Source organism: Daphnia pulicaria, chromosome 1, assembly GCF_021234035.1.
Source record: "Daphnia pulicaria isolate SC F1-1A chromosome 1, SC_F0-13Bv2, whole genome shotgun sequence".
NCBI lineage: Eukaryota > Metazoa > Arthropoda > Branchiopoda > Diplostraca > Daphniidae > Daphnia > Daphnia pulicaria.
The window spans coordinates 36,010,212-36,028,938 of record NC_060913.1 but is presented as its reverse complement, the minus strand read 5'-3'; the positions used below and the strand labels follow the sequence as shown (position 1 = coordinate 36,028,938).

Here is an 18,727-nt window from a genome sequence, read left to right as displayed (position 1 = left end):
CTTGTCGGGTGGATTTTTAATCATATTTTTTAAAGAAGGGTCAATCGATAGAGATTTAAAAAGCTATTCTAAGTCTCCAAAGCACCTTTCTTGTGAAGATATTAAATTAAAAGATATTTGCGGTTAAATTTTGAGGGGACGGGAGAGGTGTTCGTTGGTTGTCTCCACCTAGCGCTAAGAATTCTAAACTATGGTCTTTAGAAACAAACAGAATCCAGAGAATCACCAGAGAATCACAGATAGCAGACGCACCTAATTAAACCAAACCAAAACAAAACCAGAGAATCATAGAGTGGTAAACCAACAATCACCGCTAGGCGGCGACAACTAACGAACACCTACGTCAATTTCTAATTAAAATATCACCGAAATTAAATAATTCCCGCATAGGGATAATTTAATAGACTCTAGCTCATTTTTGAAGCTCGATTCATTAAAGTAACAAAAAAAAAATGGTAGCCGACATAGGATTTGTCGAAGAGACCCGTCCTCTAGCTTAAGTAGTCCATGACAGGGGAAAGGGGGAAATAGGGCTAAACAGTGGTCGGACAAGTGGCGCCATTAAAATTAACAAAGGCTAAACAGCATCCGCCGAACCACTACTGTCAATTTTATTTTTAATTTTTCCTTTCGATTTTTAAAGATGGCTTATGGCTAATAGATTCGCTAATAATATTCGCTAATGCCGCGAATTGCCATGGCGGGGGACACAGAGGAGGACCGACCCAGAATAGAAAAAGAGGAAATACAAATTGAGTGTGGCATCCAAATGCTCGTTTGGGTTCAATAAAACGATTTCGACACTATAAATGGTGATACGAATCTAGTTGTTTGAGTATTTTTATTTCACCAACAGGTTTAAAGAAATTTGATTTGCATTTAAAAAATGTCGCTTATGTAGTCGTAGAAAGACATGCAGAAACAGAAAAACTCGTCTAAAATTAAAGAGAAATATATAGGCATAATAATTCTGAAATTTCTGAAGCCTTATAAGTTGTTGTAGTTCAAGTGGCCGAATGCGCAGTTTTCGTATATATATCATATGATCATATGTATATCATCATACACAATAAAACAAGTTCCTATAATTAAAATGAGAACATTGCTTTAAATTGAAATTCTGGTTTCTTCTTAGGGTCAGGGAATTTCCAGAAATTCTAGAAATCGCTGAATTAGAAAGGTTGTGCAATGAAATCACCAGCACTGGATTTTCCCATAAAATTACAAAAAGCGTGGGAATTATAGATGCAAAATCCTTGATGTCTTGTTTGATAGTGAATTGTTGAATATTAAGTTAAATTGCAAAATTAAAAGAAGAAAAAATAACTCTGTTATTGACGACAACAATTTTCCAACTTGGAAGCCCCATATGTTCAGCTGAGGCCAGCATGCAAATATTGCGATGTTGTATGAATTAGACTGAATTAGCGTTAAACATTTCATTAATGATTTCTGCATGCTGTTCCGTTTGTCCGTGATTCATTTAAGTTAAATTATAGCGTGGTTGTCGACACTAGAGAGAGAGCCCCCGACGTTGAGCTCCGCCCTCGGATATACTTTGTGGAAGCCGTTTCGTGCTGCGAAATAACGAATAAGCTGCAACTTAAGGCGGATCGAATTCGACTGAATTGATATCATTTTCACCATAATTTTTGTTGCCCTTATTTTAGCCTGACCAGTCAGTATTTCTAGTTCGTGGGTTTTTCCGTGTTGCCAACCGTATGGAAACGATCTCATGGGCTTCCCAGATCGCAATAAACTGAAAAAGAGTTTTTGAAAGACTATAATTACTAATTAGACATGTTCAAATAAAAAAAAATGAACTTGTAAGTTTTTTAAAGCGTTAAAATCAATGAGTTCATATGCGTGTCCCCGCCCGAGTATGACATACAGCGATGCGAAAATATGACTGCTGGAAAAAGTGGGGAAAACCCTGGAAAACCTGGTGAAAGCGCTGTTGTTTAAAAGTCTTCTATACTAGCTCAGCTAGAGGCCTCATAGTCAACGATTTCATTTTCCAGAACGAGTGGGGCTCCACACGCGCAAAAAATTTGCATTTTGCCATTGCAAATTTGCCTTTCTTATTTTCTCCCCATCAACCATCACCTTGTTTCCATCGACTTTCTAAATGACTTTTTTGCAGCTCTTGCTAAATTTTTGCACTTGCTGCAGGGATGGAGCATAATATTTGGCATTCACGGAGGGCGTGGCTAATTTTGTATAAAAGACGCGGAACAAGAGACCCAACACCAGCAGTCTCATCATCGCAACATTCACAGCAACATAAGAAGATCATCAGCATAACAGCTGAAAACCGAGCCATCATGAAAGTCGTGGTAAGCTTTTGATTATGACTTTTGAAAGAGAGCATCAGCAGCCAACATTTGAACGGTTCTAATTATTATTTATGTGATGGCTTCAGAACTCATATATAGTTTGAAATTTTGGTTATTGAATATTGTTTTCTCTCTTTGAATCAACAGATTATATTAGCGTGCTGGACAGCGCTGGCCGCCGCCCAAATCTTAAGGCCAATTGTCGCCGATTTAGATGTGGCCGCAGATCATCATGAGAGCCACGGCGGAGGCCATGGAGGTCACCATGGCGGAAGCAGTCACCACGGCGGAGGTGGTCACTACGGCGGAGGCGGAGGCGGTCACCACGGCGGAGGCAGCAGTCACCACGGCGGAGGTAGTAACCACGGCGGAGGCGGACATTACGGAGGCGGGGAATATGGACGCAAACGCCGCTCTATTGAAGAAATCCAAGCAGCAATCGCCGTTGCGGAATCCGTCGTCGATGCCTCTGCTGATTTAGACGTGGCCGCAGATCATCATGGGACAAACGGCGGAGGCCATGGAGGTCATCATGGCGGAAGCAGTCACAACAGCGGAGGTGGTCACTACGGCGGAAGCAGTCACTACGGCGGAGGCGGTCACCACGGCGGAAGCAGTCACCACGGCGGAGGCGGTCATAACGGAGGCGGACATTACGGTGGCGGAGATTGGGGACGCAAGCGCCGCTCTATTGAAGAAATCCAAGCAGCAGCAATCGCCGTTCAGGAATCCGTCGTCGATAACTCTGCCGATTTAGATGTGGCCGCACAACATGACGAGGGCTACGGTTTTTCGGGCTTCGGAACGTTATGGTGATCCAAGTTCCAATAAGGCGGAGGAGGTGGTCAGCAGGGAACTGTTGTCAACCAGTTATTCGGAAATCCTAACGTATACGGTCCTAATTTGGGGGGATTTTTGCCTTGATCATTTTTGGATTCTTAATGTTCGATAACGTTTGTTGTTCATCTCAAAACCCATAACATCTACCCAAATTATGTTGTTGGTATACAGGGATATACCTGTAACCTATAAGACCTTTATGATTGGTCGATGACGTGTTGCATTCCTATGATATGCGCTTCTTATTGACTCAATACAATTTGGCGAAACTCTCAAAAACTTTTGTCTTTTTTAATATCGAACTTGTGGTGGTTGGTTAATATTTCATAGCTACTGATAGCTATATGAGTTTAACTGCTATAAATCTATTAAAGTTGAGTTTGTGCTAGGCCTACCTAATAGGCTATAGGCCCACTGACAAGGGACACGGAAAGGGCTTATGTAGTGGCGTCTATCAGTGAGTCGCCATTCGTCTTTCATGTTGTATTTTTCTTAGACTCAATAAAAAATAACCGATGCTAAGTTAATAGTTGTACCAGTGCATACGCAGCGATTACACCCAGATTGAATGCAAGCTGTCGTACAGAACTGAATGATTTCCACAGAAAGCCATAGGCTGAACGCCGTTGCCAACAATTTCGATATATTAGAACGGAGCTGGGACTGTGTTACTATAAATTTTATTATCTCTTATATCAGATTGGATCCCAGTATGAATACGGCCATTCGACAGCGTCGTCAACACGCTAACATCTTAGCTACTGCGATATTTATTCTACGAGGATAAGAGGATCCAATTCATATCACGCCTAAAATAATTTCTCGCGCTGTCAATTAAGTCGTCGTCGTGCCTTGTTTATTTGTCAAATAAAAGGTGTAAAGAATTAAAATACATTTCCCGCTACGCGCTAGCCATCATATTTACTCCAAAAAATTTCAGACGTTTTCGTTTTGTCGTGTCTTGTTAATTCACTGTAAGCTCATCAGAATCAAATTCAATGAGTTTTATATAAATAGAAGCCTCGATAGAAGCTAGCATGTTACTGAAGGAAGCGACATATATTTTTGCTGGATCATTGGGAATTTCCGATCCGAATCCGCGACAGCCTGCAGTCGGTCGAAAAAAGACAGCAGCAGATATACAATAGACGTGCAAGTGACATTAACTTCTTTGCAATCTATCAGCCGTCGATTCGTCTGGCACCATTGTGATTGCTGCTTACTTGAGAAAATATCCGCCGATGGAATCGCATCTTCAAACCATTCCTCTCCAGCTATTGGGACGATCTTCTAGTTATTGGCGTATAAGTGAACTTCCTCTGTTATTCAAATAATTTTTATTTTTTTATTTCAGCAATTTATTTCAGGAACTTAAATTACCAATACCGCACCTGTGGTTAGGTCAATCGTATCGTTGACAGTAAAGAAAGAAAATGGAATTTGGTCATATTATTAGGTGGCCTTTGGACTTTGAGGTATCGTGCTGGAGATTATCGACGATGAACACTCCGCTAACTGACACAGCATCACCCAATCACCTGCGGTTTTTGAATTAAGAATCAACGTGTTTCTAAAAAACCTGCGTGATAAATATAATTTACCTTTCCAATAGGTTGAGAGAGCGGATTAGAAATGTGACTGCCCAACACGTATTAGTGTTTCAAGAAACCTATCCCACCAGCTTTGCTATAAACAAGGTGGAGAGATTGGTTACCAGAAAAAACTGTTTCAAATTTGGTTCCCAACACTAAGCCGTTCACGGCATCGCCGCCACAGACCGCAACCGAATCACCCTGTATGGCGCAAAAAGGTTAACAAACTTGGCAAATTTTGATTAACAATTAAAATTTCATTGCACCATAATTGAGCTGTAACCACAGGGCAATATAACCATCCCACCATTATTCATAGCATGTGTAAAGGCTTTTGTATAGTACCAAATTATCCACGCCGGATGGACGGAGAATGTCTATCGTGTTGGACTCCATCCAGTCGTCAGCAAAAAAGATTCCGTGAAATTTTACACACGGTTGGCCATCTCTTGCGATGAAACATCAGCTTTTGTCAAGGGAAGATGGCGAGGCTGATTTGGCTATCCAGCATATATTTCTGTACAAAATTACCAGCGGCTTTATATTTATAACCCCTTTGACGTTAACGTTACCGGTTGACGAGGCCACAGCTAGTGACTCCAATATCGGCTACACCTGGTCCTCCCTTCAAAGAAAATTAGTTGCTAGGGAAATAAGAGAAAACATCGAAAGTCAAAGCTTAAAGCCTTTTCAAACATTTCTGCCCAAACGCCAACAGCATTATCATCTTTCAAATTCCCGCCGAAAACGAGAAGAAATACAATGAAAAGTATGACCCAAGGCATAAATTTACTTCACTGAAACATCTACGAGCACCGAATTTAAACTAATGATTACCGATATTCAAGTATTATATGGTGCTGACTATACATCTCACTATACTGACTGGTGTGGCCAAAGTCAATAAATTCAGGGTGAGACCTCGAGAGTACCTGGGGGCTTGGGCGGACGCACCCCTCGACTTTTACCTCAACCCCTTACGAACGGAAAACGAAATAAAAAAAGAAATTTGAATTCCCTATTATTTCCCTCAGGGCAGAAATTACGTTTCATTTTCCCAATCCATTCAGTTTCTGTGCGGTTTTGATTCCTGTGAGGCAGATTTTATTGCGCCGGATGGGACTAACGCGAGTCTTATAGAGGGAATGGATTTTAGGAATCAACGAACTTGCAAAACACTATATCACCAAAAATACGGGTGCATTAAAGAGGATGTAGTGACAAATGTTCAGTTATAAAGATATTACATATGTATTAGTGCCAGCAGAGTATTTAGCTATTTTACTTTGAGCAAAATTGAATTCTATGTCGTATAAATTAGAATAAATGTATTTGAAATCGTCCGTTAGCCGATTGAACTTGATGGCCACTGAACACCAGGGGTCCCTGGCGTTCCGGGAATTCCTGGTACTCCGGCTATTAGAATAATGAAAACATAAACTCGTCGTCAATTTTATTAACCAAACACTAAAGCATATAGTTTGCAAATATTTATTTTACCTGGCCCACTAACGCCAGCGGCACCTGATAATCCAGCTACTCCGCTAGGCCCGGCTGCTCCTACCGATCCATCTTGACCATCTTGGCCATACGTTCCGGGCCTTCCATCTTGGCCGTCTTTTCCAGGAGGACCTATAAGAGTATGAAGGATAATCATACAGAATTAACTAAGACTTAACAGAAGCGAGCAATTTCCCCAAAATAAAAAAAAAGTTAAAATAAAATTTTAAAATAAAAAACAAACAAAACACATTTTATATACCTGGTGCACCCGGAGCTCCGTCTTGACCATCTTTCCCGTCAACACCATCCTTCCCATTTTGTCCGGCAGTTCCTGGTTGACCTTTCAAGAAACCAAATATCTGTGTCATTTAATAAATATAGTTTCGGAGTATTATTATATACCTGGTGCACCGGGTGGTCCAGCTGATCCATCTCTTCCGTCTTTTGCATTCTGTCCTGGTGTACCAGAAGGCCCTTTGAAATGCAGTTAATTAAAACAATTTTTCCTAATCAGGCATTTTTCATTTCAATTTTGACAATTAAATTTCAAATTTGTTGACAAACTCGCCGTACCAGCAGCACCAGGAGTCCCATCCTTCCCGTGCGTTCCATCGGAACCATCCTTTCCGTCGCTCCCTATTTGGAAATTACATTTGACGCATTTTTGTTAAGTGGAATAACAATTTAACAGTTTAAACTTGTCGGACCTTGTGGGCCTTGCGACCCTTGAACTCCTTGAGCACCAGGTATTCCGGGAGGGCCTTGAGAACCCGGTGAGCCATTCATTCCATTTTGCCCAGGGGGACCTATATAAATAACCAAATGAAGAAAATTCTCAAGCGAAATAAATATTGAAAAAACCTATGAAACAATTCACACCCATTAAACCTTGAGGTCCGGGCGGACCAATTGCTCCGGGAATTCCGTCTCTACCATCCTTCCCATTGACACCGTCTTTTCCTACACACCAAAGAATCGCAAGAATAAATGAATAAAATGAATTATGATTAAATACCAGTAATAGCGACAGATAATAGTACCAGCTGGTCCAGGAGGTCCGACGAGTTCATACAACCACGGAGGTGGCAGTTTGTCTTTACCCTTTTTCCCTGAAAAGAAATCGTAAGGATTGGCTGTTCGGGAACGCACGTCTAGACGAAAAATCACGCCAGTCTTTGCACATGAGTACACACACGCTAGTTAATGTAATATTTAAAAAAAATAAACTTACTTTGTTCTGGCATCGGTTGTTCCTGATTTCGGTTATTTCCACTTCTTTGGCGATTGATTTTCGTCACCTTCGGAATGGCAACGAGTCCCATCCTGGCCAGAGATGTTAATCTACGCTCGACATCACCAGCTAACTCGTATCTTCTGTACACATCCCTTAATCTGTCACTCGATTGGTAATTAATCCAGCGGCGGAATAAAGCCGAATAATCTTGGACAAATGGCCAAGGTGGAAGTAGAGATGGTGGATAAGACGCTAACAGGAATTCATCGACGTTAACCTGAAGCAGTCGCTGTTGCAAATCTCTTTTCGACGCTGGTTTCAGGATAACTGCAACCGGCTTGTACCAATTGAATTCGTCGTCGGTAATTTTGAACTGTGGCTGACGCATTGTCGGTTGCGTTGGATACGTTTGAGACTGCTTCATCATCCACACCATGATGAAAAAGGCCAACACCTGTAAGAAAAAGTGAAAGATTAACTTTTGTGTTAAACATTATTATTGAGAGGTTTCATTAAAAAAATATTACCGATGTTTTCATGACGATTTACGTTTTATTCCACTAAAAAGGCACTAAATTCACCACTGAAAAATGTATACGTCCTGTTGACTGTGTGTGACTGACCATTATTAGAAAGGAATCAGGTATACTGTGTTATTTGGGAAACAAATGCAGGGATAGCATGGCGGATGCATTAGGAATGCGTGTGACAGGATCTTTAGAGGCGCACAGACGCTTGCCTTCCAGTTAAACATTCCAAATAAGAATAGAAAATAGGAAAACGTTCGTTTATTTAAAAAAAAACGACGGAGTTCTCAATCACCCTGACAGTTAACACATCACTCGTTTGACTTGACAAGTTGTTTGACGTTGATGCCCCTTTTAAGGTCATCCCATATCAGATGCCGAGGAGCTTCCACTACAATTTAACCAGCAGTGGCAGGTAAATGTCAAATTAGAAAAGAGAAGCTTCTGTACGATCGAATATAGACGAGGATGAACAAACTCTGAGAAACGTGCAGACAACTCAAAAGGACATATGCCATATTCAAACGAGCAAGAATTTAAACACAACAGTCTCTTTCTAGTTAGTTAGTTAAACAATTTATTATTATAGCTATGTCCTTTTTGTCTCTATCGGCGGTACTCAATCTGCACTGGACTAATCATAATTAACGTCGGATAAATAATTACGTCACGCGTAAAATAGAATTTGTTGGCCATCAAATTTAATGTCACTCGATTTTCTCGTCTTTCTTCGACGGCCGTCTCAGTTTCAACGCCAAAGTTATCACGGCCAAATTAAGAATCAAACTAACTGAATAGTTGGCCAACAGCGGAGCGTCGAAACCGCGATCCAAAGTAATAAAAATCCGCACTGAGAAAATAGAAAAACAAAAACCTAAATTCTATTCAGACTGAGAGAAGTGTAACGACGCTTACTGACGCACGTGTAGACGGCGATTGACCAAGTCAAAACACTGACAGACTCCGAGTTTTGAGAGAAGTGCATAGTTCGAATTTGGACCAGTCTACTCGCCGCAGATAACGGCGTGCAGAGACTCTATAATATTCAATCTTTGAATTAATCATCTAATCTCTCGACAAGAAAACAAAACAAATATTTCACCATCAACGTGACTAGCAGAGCGCCAGGAAACATGCCTGTGGACAAGGCGTAGACGACGGCTGAATAAACTCCAAATGCGGCCAACCATTTCGGACCGATTCGTCGACTGTAATGGAGTAAAAGGGCCAACAGAAGAAGAACTTGCCCAACAAGAATCGGATACTCCAAATAGGACGAAAGTGCGTAACCGCTGAATACATTGTAGCAGAGCCCAATAGTAAATCTATGATAATACAAATGGCCGAGTCAAACGTGTACGTGTACGAATAGAATTAAAATACTTACGAAGTCAATTCAAGTAGAGTGCCGGATAGACTCAATCCAGTCGTGCTTTTGCTGTTCACCAAACTAATGATCTGTGGCACCTTTAAAACGACACACAAAACAGTTTTTGAAATGTTGGCAAAGCTGAGTGATAATGAATACAAATCAGCCATGTCTGTCAACAACGTGAAAGGCTGAAAGCTGTTGGCCGACTGGCTTCTAAAATATACTTTGAGACTTCGTTTGGTTGCTTAATCAAGGTCGATCAAGGTCATGTCAAGTTAAGCATTTTAGTTCGTCCGATATTCTAAGGATATCAAACCACTTATCGCGGGATTTCTAGTGACACACCTACTCCATTTAACTACATCAAAGAGTGCAGACAAAATAGTTTTGACGCGTTACATTGTTGGACTTACACTGACTTTGACTACCAAAGATAAGTTGTCAAATTTTTAGATTGTTTAATGACATCATCTTAATTCTAAATTGTTTATTCCACTTTGAATGCCTTTACAGAATTGCCCGAAGCCATAACGTCTGAAAAACGTTTGTATGCCAAGTTCCAGCAAGTTCCTTCAGCTATTTCGCGCAATATTCCCTTGTGAGTTCAACCCCCCATTTTCTACCCCATCCTTCTCCTATCATGCTCACAGTGCAAGAGGGCCAGAGGAGCGAGGGCACAGTCAGTATTTGTCTTTCTCTGTGAAAGGAAGGCTTATTCGAATCAATTTAAGTTTTCTATCAGTTTTAAAAGAAATGAGTGCCAGTCAAGAATCAAATAACGAAGCTGCTGGTGCCGCTACGTCACAGACTGATCAGCAGGCCGAAGACACGTTACCTGTTGGTTTTTCCCGGCCGATTGCAAGCAACTGGTGCCATTCCATGTCTCAGTTGGTCAAAGTGGATTTCGAGTGGACCATTCACCACGTTCTGCGCTACGAGTTGAATCGACAAGGAGTTGTAATATCGGAGCCATTCTCAGCTCAAGAAATTCCAAATTGCAAATGGATGTTGCAAGCTCTTTTCGCCTCCAATCAACAATCGGGTGTGGTCGTCAAGCTCTCTTCGGCCACTCCCGCCGGTGCCAGTTTATCCCGAATTCTAATCCCAGTTCGAGTCAAATTTGCAATCGTCAACAAAATGCGCGAGAAAGTCTCGCAGAAGGAACTCAATTGGCCGAGAGGCACTGAATTGCCTTGCACTCTAAACACTTTTCATCTGGTTGATATGTCCAACAACAGACAGGAGGATTTGCTGATTGACAACGCCCATCTGGCCATCTACTGCGAAATCGAAACTTGGGTGGCCAAGGCGGCGCTAACGGGCCGGACGGAGAACTTTCGCGATCAGCCCCTATTCAACGACGACGAGTTGATCCAACATCTAGGCGGATTGCATCAAACCATGAAATTCAGTGACGTCACTTTCACCATTCGCGGCTGCAAGTTTGAGGCCCACAAGGCCATTCTATCTGCCAGAAGTCCCGTCTTCGCCGCCATGTTCGATCACGAAACCGCCGAGAACTTATCTCACCAAGTGAAAATCAACGACGTGGACCCGGAAGTGTTTCAAGAACTGCTCCGTTTCGTCTACACGGGCCGGATACCTGTCATCAAAATGAAGACGCTGACGACTGGACTTTTGGCGGCTGCCGGGAAATATCTTCTCGGGAGTCTGATGACGGCCTGCGAAAAGTATTTGGTCAACGAAATCTCGGCAGACAATTGCATCGAGTTGCTCATTCTTGCCGATGGCCATTGCGCAGATTACTTGAAGCGGAACGCACTGAACTTTCTTCGCAGTTTCCCGAACGAGGTGATGACCACAGATGGATGGAGCACGGCGAAACGGGATCACTCCACTTGGCTGTGTGACATCCAGCAAGCTGCTTTCACTTCGACCCGTCCTTGACAAATTGTTGATTCTCTCTTGATGGGTTGTTCGGAAAGTTGAATTTTCTTTTGAGATTATGCAATCGGGAATTAAAATTTATGTTGTTCTGGTAATGTACCTTGGTATATTGGAATGAGGATTCATCAAGAAATACAAATGTTTCTTTTTCTAAACTACACTCCAATATTCTAGCTGTGCCAAGTTATTACTTGGACTCTTATGTCCATTATTTTAATTGAGAATTAAGTATAAGTAACGCGGTGATTAAAAAGCGACACAAATTAAATAGAATATGGTGTTTATAATTAATCGAAAAGCTTGTCTGCATTGGTTAAATAAGATTGGAACCGTTTCACGAAATTGGAATTTTGCTGTTTATTGCGACAAATATATAACATTTTCTTTTTAGAGTCGCGAGGAAAATAAATTTCCGGCCATATTAGAAGCATCAGCTCGATCTGGCATTCCAAATGTTATATTTTCTGAGATTACCAAATCGCAATGCGCACTTGATGGTTGACATGCACGAGTCATTCAACCGAATAATACTGGCCTTGTGAAATCTTTCATTATTCATTGGTGATGAGAATTAAATGGCGCTCTTTGTGAGCTAGTTAAATTATGAATACAAATTACGATACATACTTCGACAATAAATTTTCTGATCGTTTAATGAATACATTTTTATTATGTGCATTAAAAGTTTTGCTTGCTAAAAGAGCTTTGAACTCATGTTCGGATACCATAATGTTAGGCTGTTGGTTACCATAACCACTCGCTTGTTTTATCATGTTTTATAAAATTAGGGAAACATTAATTTGAAAAAAAAACTACCGTGTGGATCCATCGACCGCAAGCGTCGCGAAGATTGAACATTAATATTTAATGCATTTAAATTTAAGTTGTAGTGTGTCCAAATGAATAAATTGTATCGGTTTACCCTTCTTAACATATGGCAAGGCCAGATGACTGAGTCTTGACCGGTTCCCCTGGGACCGGAGTATTCACACCTTGTTTCGCTTAAAGCCTCAAACCCTAATTGTTCACACCCTCTTTTTATGACTTGCCCTCCGTTGAACTTTCTTATCGCTAACCTTGTCCATTGTACACCAACATTTTGACCTTCCATGAACTTTGATAACAAAATATGTAGCACGCAGAATATCAATTCCCTCGGCGGCGATTAAAAACATCTGACCTTGCGACTTTAAATAAATAGCTGGTCGTTTTGGCCGATGATCCAGTCCCTTTTCGATACGCGTACTGCACGGGTGGCTGTAGCGCTCGTCGCTCAAATAGTTTTGTGTTTGTGATTGTACCATTAGTGAAAAAAAAAAACTTTTAGTGTTGAGGGAAACCGTGCCGTGCATTCCGCTTCCGCTAACACAGATCCAGATTGTAGTGAACGCTTCGCCTTCATCATCCAGTCCCGACCACCACTTCACCCAGTCCCGACCGCCGCTTCACTCTCATCTGGCGCCAACCATAACCACCACCGCCCGCTAGATCGCCTTTTTCACCGCCCCATCTTGACTCCGCCGCCCCTCTGTCGTAACATGTACCGGCATTAAGTTCCGAAATGGTTGTGCCTTCTATAATAGCTAACATCACATGAAGCCTTCGAACCCAACCTCATACCTGCCGGCCGAAAGTATTGATCACGCGGTCAAGCCTTTAGGACAGCAGGTCGGGAGACGGGAGAAGTCTTTCATATGGTGGCAGCGAACCAGTTTACCTCCCCCCTCCCCCAAATTGTACTGGTTGGATCCATCGACCCCTCTGGGACCGCCGCCGCTACCGAGGCAAACATCTCTTATAGTTTTCAGTTAACGTGAATCCTCCGCCCTCTATTGGAAACAACCCGCCATCTTTTTTTAAAACCTTACCGGACTTTTCTGAGTTCTTACTTCATCCAATCGAATTCATGTTCGATTTCCTACTCGAATCCTTCGACACATTTCGGAAGATACTTCTAGAGAACACCCAGACTCTGATTCAGTTCCTGAAGAAGCTACCCAAAATTCAATTGATCTACAGCTTCCAGCCGAAATTAGAACGAAACGGGACCTCCAAATCTGGCGAAAAAAGAATGTTGGGAAATGGTACAGTACCATAGATGTTTCGAAAACGGAATGGAAGGCGCGCAAGATTCTTTTGCATTTACAGCTTCACCAGTGGGTGAGGGAGCTTGGATGCAGACCAAAGAATACGGTATAATTAACTTCCTGCTACAGAGAATAACGCTAAGAAAAGATTGCTTAAATTGTCCTATTAGTTCCCCATATGGCATTCTAACAAATAACTCAGATGTGTCTTTTGTGCGACATCACAACTCAATCATTGTGTGGGATGCATCAAACATATCTGACCAATGCCGTTTGAAAGAACTTAAAAATGGGAAAGGTTTAGTCTCAAAAGTCGACACAAGTTCATTTAAATTAGTAGATAATACGGCTCAGCTAGAATTCTTTTATCATGAAAATTTAGAAAATATTTGCAAACGACCACTACGTAAACTAAAAAATCTTGACGCCGCATACCTCCATATAATCGCACAAAATTGGTCCCATATTTACAATATGGAAACCCAAATTTGTCTAGATATTAATATGCAAAATGCGCCGTGTGATGGTCAAAAACCACATGAATTCATTTTAATAGGTAACAAAATTGCTATAAATAATAAAGAACATGGTTTAGTGCATGCTAATTGTATAGCGCCAGCGAAGTTATATGCGCTATCAACTATTCTCGCTACCGTTCTCCCATAAGAAAAGAAAAAATCCCGACGGACAAGCCAAAACCCACTTATTTTCATGTAAAATCATCACAATGTAGACAAAAATTTAATTTTCGCTGGAATAGCGAGACGTTAGAAATTACTGGTATGGTCGACGACCGCGAAGGTTGTCTTACAGCAAAAGAAGGCCTACAGCCTTCATTGAGCGATTGCAATCAAGAGAAAAATCAAAAATGGATATTTGGCCACCCCAATATTCCTATAAAACGGAAGATGAACGACGGCCAACCACTCCTACTACAGCATCATCAATACATGGAAAATCAAGCCATGGTCAGTGATAACGTATTAGAAAAAGAAATAAAAAAGATATATTGCGGTAATCTACAAGTGCGCAGATATACTTTAATGCTGCTCGCGGAGCAAAACGGACTATTAGCAGCGCGTGCAAATAACCTACTGATGTGTCAACGACTTAAAATGTACGGTGATTACTTTTTAGTGCAACAGTGCAAATTCGAAAATATTTTGGTAGGAATGGAAAAAAACAAAATGCGGACCAGAGCCTAAATTTAAAAACTATACTATAGGCAAAGATGGTTTTTCTTTACACCCATTTGAAGAATGTTTTTGGGCAAATAGTTTCATCAATTTAAATGGGAAGCTGTATATAGTTGACTATTTTTTTTCTCTCTCTCGTTCAAGATATTTTTTTCCCCCTTCTCACTTCCTGTGTGCAACGAATTTTTTTTTCTCCATCGCGTTCCATCTCTTCTTTAAATTTTTTTTCTTCTCTCCCTCACTCAATGCAACGACTACAAGGGCCCCGTCGCGAGTTAAAAAAAAAAAAAAAAAACGACTTCAAAGAAAAAAAAAAATGAGAGAATAGCACCATACTTACCGTTATGCATACCTTTTGCATTTGTCGTCCTTTCTTTTTCCCTTGTCTCTCTTTGCTACTCAAACGTTTTTTTTCTCTCTTCAACCATTTCGTATCTTATCCCGTCAAAAAAAGCTCTGTTTTTTTTACAACATAGGCCTACGCCTATATTGTTTTGTCTCTCTTCTCTCTACTTCCTCTCCCTCTCTATCACTGATTCGAAGATATTTTTTGGGGGAAAAAGATAAAACGAAATGTGGGAAATACGCTCGTAAAATCGCCGCCTCGATAAAGTGGTAAAAGCGATCCAGTGCACGCTGGGCGACGGATAATGAATAAAAAACCGTTGAATGACAGAGTGCAACACGGAAAAAGATAAGGAAATGCTACTGACAGGAAATAAGGAGGAATTGATCTCCCGCAGCACATGTTAAAAATCCGTTGGATAGAGCACACAACCACACATTTATTTAGTGGCGAATCGATGTTCGTCGTGGACGAACTGAAAAGAAAAACAAAAGGGAAACAACAGAAATGGTGACGGTAAACAAGCACTCTCTCTCTTTCCCATCAAAATTTGTTAGAGGCGAATCGGTGTTTGTGGAAACGGGCAGAGAAACGTAAAAATAGCTGAATAAACACGGCATATATCAGAGTATATGCCACAGTCGGATTGTTTTTCTAGTATTGTGACGAAAAACCGAAAGTAAGATAGAGACACGCCCCACCGACCTTGGTATGGTCGTTCAGACAGACGGATTAAATTTACGACTGATTTGTGAAGTTATATATTTTTTTTTCTCTCATTACGAAAAATCCGTTCGTCATCATTTGTCACCAAAACAATTACCCTGTACGAATTTGTTTTTGTGAGTTTTATTTTTTGGGGGAGGAATAAGGGGACGTAACAAAAAGTATTGTATCGCTAAATTTCCTCGTCATGGCGGGCACACGCTCCACGGAGGCAATAACAAGGTACAATCGAAAGGGAACGAGGGTAAATTGGGATTTAATGGGGTAAGGGACTCTTCAGGGAAGGAGGAAGCCCACAGTGAAATGAAAAATGACATGTCTCCAATCCACCCGAGCCATTTTTTTCTCTCTCGGGGGATGTATTAAGTATACCCTAAGAATACGTCAAGTACATGTTATCCTGTTGTCAAGGGATTCCCCGACACGACAACCACAGCTCCAGTTTTACAACTAATTAACAAGACGGATTGAAGTAGGATATTCGTCCGGGAACAAAAATTAAATTAACGATAAAGAAGGTATGCCAGGATTTAATCAACGGGTTGCCGGGAAGGGAAGGGAAAAGATGTGCTCCTGCTGCAATATTACAAAACAAAATAAGGGGAGAAAACATTGTAATGCCCCTACTTTACAGTAAAATGAGTTTGAAACGACAGACAGCTTAAAGGAAAGGATGGAACAATAGTAAAAAGGAAAAGGGGATGAGACCAACTTCTCCTACTATTTTGTTTACGAGATTTACATTCAGTATAACGTATTAGATCCAGTCAGTCATGGAACCAATGGATGGAAAAACGTAAACACCTCGCTTAATTCGTGGTCCAGTGGTTGACTCACGTCTCTGTTATTTTTTTTGGGGGGGGCGGGGGTATTATGGGGTTGGGAAACACTTCAAAGTAAATAGGAGGGGAATAAAGATGAAAAACGAGAGTTTCTTTTTCTTCGCGTACTGTTTCTGACCACTGTGATGCTAGGTTGGCGCTGTCAACAATCACAGCGACCAGGATGGTATCAAAAGTCAGAGACAGGAGGAATAAAGTAAAATTACTGGGATATTTCACAAAGGAAAAGGGATGATAATTGCCATCCTATGCGTTCTCCTAAATTTGGCTGTCAGCAAACGTCAATGGAATATGTGGGTGAAGACAAAAGAAAAAAAAAATTTTTGGACTCCAACCAGACTGTGTGTATCAGACAACGGTTACACCAACAATGAAGGCGCTGGCAGTTTAGGGACCCTTGGAAAGTGTGACCAGCGGGTGTTCGCACCTTGAATTGCTTGGGTACGGGGTCACTGCAGCGGTTCATTGTATAAAAGAAAAAAAATCAAAAACACAGAAGAAAAACTGATATACAACGATTCATGGCCGTCGCGATCAAAACAAAAATAAGAAAAAACTCAATTTTTGGGTCAAGACTTCTTTCCAAAAATACGAAACGGGAATTCAACCGCCACAAATAGCAGAAATAAAAGCAGTTGTTGAATGCAAAACACCAAGGCAGAAGAACAGATGTCGTTAAAATGGTAATCGTTGCGTCCCCACCACAGAAGTAGCAAAAGGAAACGAATCATTTTCGTGCAAACATTTTTTCTTTCTCCTCATCTTGTCCCCTATGAGGATGGGTTTAAAATTAATTTTTCGGGCACGGGTTATTAGCCATTATAGAAACACTTTTTGTGCCATTTACGAAAGAAGAAAATAAAGTGAGGAACTATGAGACCAGTTCAGACAAAAACTATATTCATTCCGTCAAATAGCAGCAAATCGCGATAAAACGCTGCTCCCACACATATAATTTCTCCTTCATTCAAAAAAAATGGAACCATTTACCGTCAATCAAATTCCCTTTTTCTTGCACTACCATCCACTCCTTGCCGTCACCCGATATTTTTTTTGACAATTATTCGACGCGAGGAAAAACTCCCGCTAAAAGATTGCAATTCAGCCACGCTTCTTCACAGCCGCGTTAAACTGCTTATTTTACCGATTTCCAGTACCTACACACCCCTTACAGTTTCAGTACCCTTCAGTATGGTACTGAAACGCAATTCAGTATTTTACTGTACTTGCTTAAGTACAACTTCTCTACTAACCATTCATTTGCCTACTTTTTACGTTATTCCTAGTGAAACTATTAGTAGGCATAGTTCTGTTCAGTAGGTTGGTCCAGCAGTTTGTAAAGATTTAGTTAGTAGTCTGAAAAATGCAGTATGTTCAGGTAGGGTTAGTAGTTTGACTTTAAAAAGTAATCAATAATAAAAGCAATGTAGGTTATAGCTAGTAGTTTACAAAAATTTAGTACTTTTGTTATAAGTGGTGTGAAAAATTCAGTACCTTTGATCACTAGTTCCAAAAGTTCAGTAGGAATGGCTAGCAGTTTGATGGAAAAAAGTCATCAATTGTAGGTTAGTAACAAACAAAACTGTAAGTAGTATGTTTTCACATCATTGCGGTTTAGTAGGTTACAACTTACAAGGAATAAGTAGTATTCGTTAGAATAATAGCATATATATATAACACTGTGTTTGCCTGTATCGCTCTAGACTTCCACATAGAAGGTCCAGGTTCAATTCCCGGAATAATGAAAGCTTCTTTCCAAAAAAGACATATTCGAAATGGTCTAATTTAGATAGAAGTAAAGTAAGGTTGACCATTTCAGTAGAATACAACTGTTAGTATGGAGAAACCCCTGATGTCAATGTCATAAATTGAGTGGGCAAAACTTTTTAAGTAAGGAGTGGGTAATAAAAGCAGAAGTAAGCTGAACACCGGATAGGGGTTTCTAATATAATTAGTAAGGCAAGTAAAAAAAGGTAGAAGAATATAGAAGTAGTTTCAATTTATTTGTTAGTAGACTGGGTACCGTTTAGCAGTTACATGAAAGTAGGATAGCGCCACTGTGTTCCTCTTGACTGGAGGATTCTTTACAAGCGCTCACGAAAACCAACCAAATCGGGAATCCATTTAATGCTAAAGGGAAAAGCGAAACAGCGAAAAGAATAACAAACAAACTCAAGTAGCAATGAGCTTGCATGACGGAAAAAGGGAAAGAACAGTG

General features: G+C 40.7%; 4 protein-coding genes across 6 annotated transcripts; 2 read left to right on the top strand and 2 right to left on the bottom strand.

Moving 5' to 3' along the window:
- The first annotated feature begins 2,251 nt into the window (after positions 1-2,251).
- On the top strand, positions 2,252-3,455 carry LOC124311942 (cold and drought-regulated protein CORA-like). Of its 2 annotated transcripts, XM_046776319.1 has the most exons (3): positions 2,252-2,336; positions 2,484-3,039; positions 3,222-3,455. In XM_046776319.1, the coding sequence occupies exons 1-3, from the start codon at positions 2,325-2,327 to the stop codon at positions 3,236-3,238; spliced, it is 585 nt and encodes a 194-aa protein (XP_046632275.1). In that variant the 5' UTR covers positions 2,252-2,324; the 3' UTR covers positions 3,239-3,455. The 2 variants fall into 2 exon arrangements, with proteins under 2 accessions (XP_046632275.1, XP_046632268.1); XM_046776312.1 differs by having other exon boundaries at positions 2,484-3,455.
- A 2,550-nt stretch (positions 3,456-6,005) lies between these two features.
- On the bottom strand, positions 6,006-9,628 carry LOC124311623 (collagen alpha-1(I) chain-like). Of its 2 annotated transcripts, none has more exons than XM_046776095.1 (13): positions 9,420-9,628; positions 9,135-9,357; positions 8,948-9,068; positions 8,033-8,882; positions 7,503-7,959; positions 7,312-7,380; positions 7,151-7,231; positions 6,979-7,077; positions 6,845-6,907; positions 6,674-6,745; positions 6,531-6,611; positions 6,269-6,400; positions 6,006-6,184 (listed from the first exon to the last, which is right to left on the bottom strand). In XM_046776095.1, the coding sequence occupies exons 4-13, from the start codon at positions 8,042-8,044 to the stop codon at positions 6,114-6,116; spliced, it is 1,137 nt and encodes a 378-aa protein (XP_046632051.1). In that variant the 5' UTR covers positions 8,045-8,882; positions 8,948-9,068; positions 9,135-9,357; positions 9,420-9,628; the 3' UTR covers positions 6,006-6,113. The 2 variants fall into 2 exon arrangements, with proteins under 2 accessions (XP_046632051.1, XP_046632050.1); XM_046776094.1 differs by having other exon boundaries at positions 7,312-7,422; positions 9,420-9,624.
- On the bottom strand, positions 8,740-9,571 carry LOC124323345 (solute carrier family 66 member 3-like). Its single transcript, XM_046784328.1, has 4 exons — positions 9,420-9,571; positions 9,135-9,357; positions 8,948-9,068; positions 8,740-8,882 (listed from the first exon to the last, which is right to left on the bottom strand). Exons 1-4 carry the CDS (start codon positions 9,569-9,571, stop codon positions 8,740-8,742), a joined length of 639 nt encoding a protein of 212 aa, XP_046640284.1.
- A 445-nt stretch (positions 9,629-10,073) lies between the features above and the next one.
- LOC124311752 (speckle-type POZ protein-like) lies at positions 10,074-11,375 on the top strand. The gene is made up of 2 exons (XM_046776105.1): positions 10,074-11,095; positions 11,167-11,375. Exons 1-2 carry the CDS (start codon positions 10,158-10,160, stop codon positions 11,273-11,275), a joined length of 1,047 nt encoding a protein of 348 aa, XP_046632061.1. The 5' UTR covers positions 10,074-10,157; the 3' UTR covers positions 11,276-11,375.
- The last annotated feature ends 7,352 nt before the right edge of the window (positions 11,376-18,727 follow it).

Bases quoted from the DNA above. Each gene is read 5' to 3' on its own strand.
- LOC124311623 (XM_046776094.1), bottom strand. The intron at 7,423-7,502 runs GTAAGTTTATTT...TTTTTCGTCTAG, and splicing joins ACAACCGATGCCAGAACAAA to ACGTGCGTTCCCGAACAGCC. The intron at 6,612-6,673 runs GTATATAATAAT...GTTTCTTGAAAG, and splicing joins TGGACCACCCGGTGCACCAG to GTCAACCAGGAACTGCCGGA.
- LOC124323345 (XM_046784328.1), bottom strand. From the start codon at position 9,571: ATGGCTGATTTGTATTCATTATCACTCAGCTTTGCCAACATTTCAAAA. The intron at 9,358-9,419 runs GTAAGTATTTTA...GTATTATCATAG, and splicing joins ACTCTACTTGAATTGACTTC to ATTTACTATTGGGCTCTGCT. The intron at 8,883-8,947 runs GTAAGCGTCGTT...CTATTTTCTCAG, and splicing joins CGCCGTCTACACGTGCGTCA to TGCGGATTTTTATTACTTTG.
- LOC124311752 (XM_046776105.1), top strand. From the start codon at position 10,158: ATGAGTGCCAGTCAAGAATCAAATAACGAAGCTGCTGGTGCCGCTACG. The intron at 11,096-11,166 runs GTATTTGGTCAA...GCCATTGCGCAG, and splicing joins CTGATGACGGCCTGCGAAAA to ATTACTTGAAGCGGAACGCA.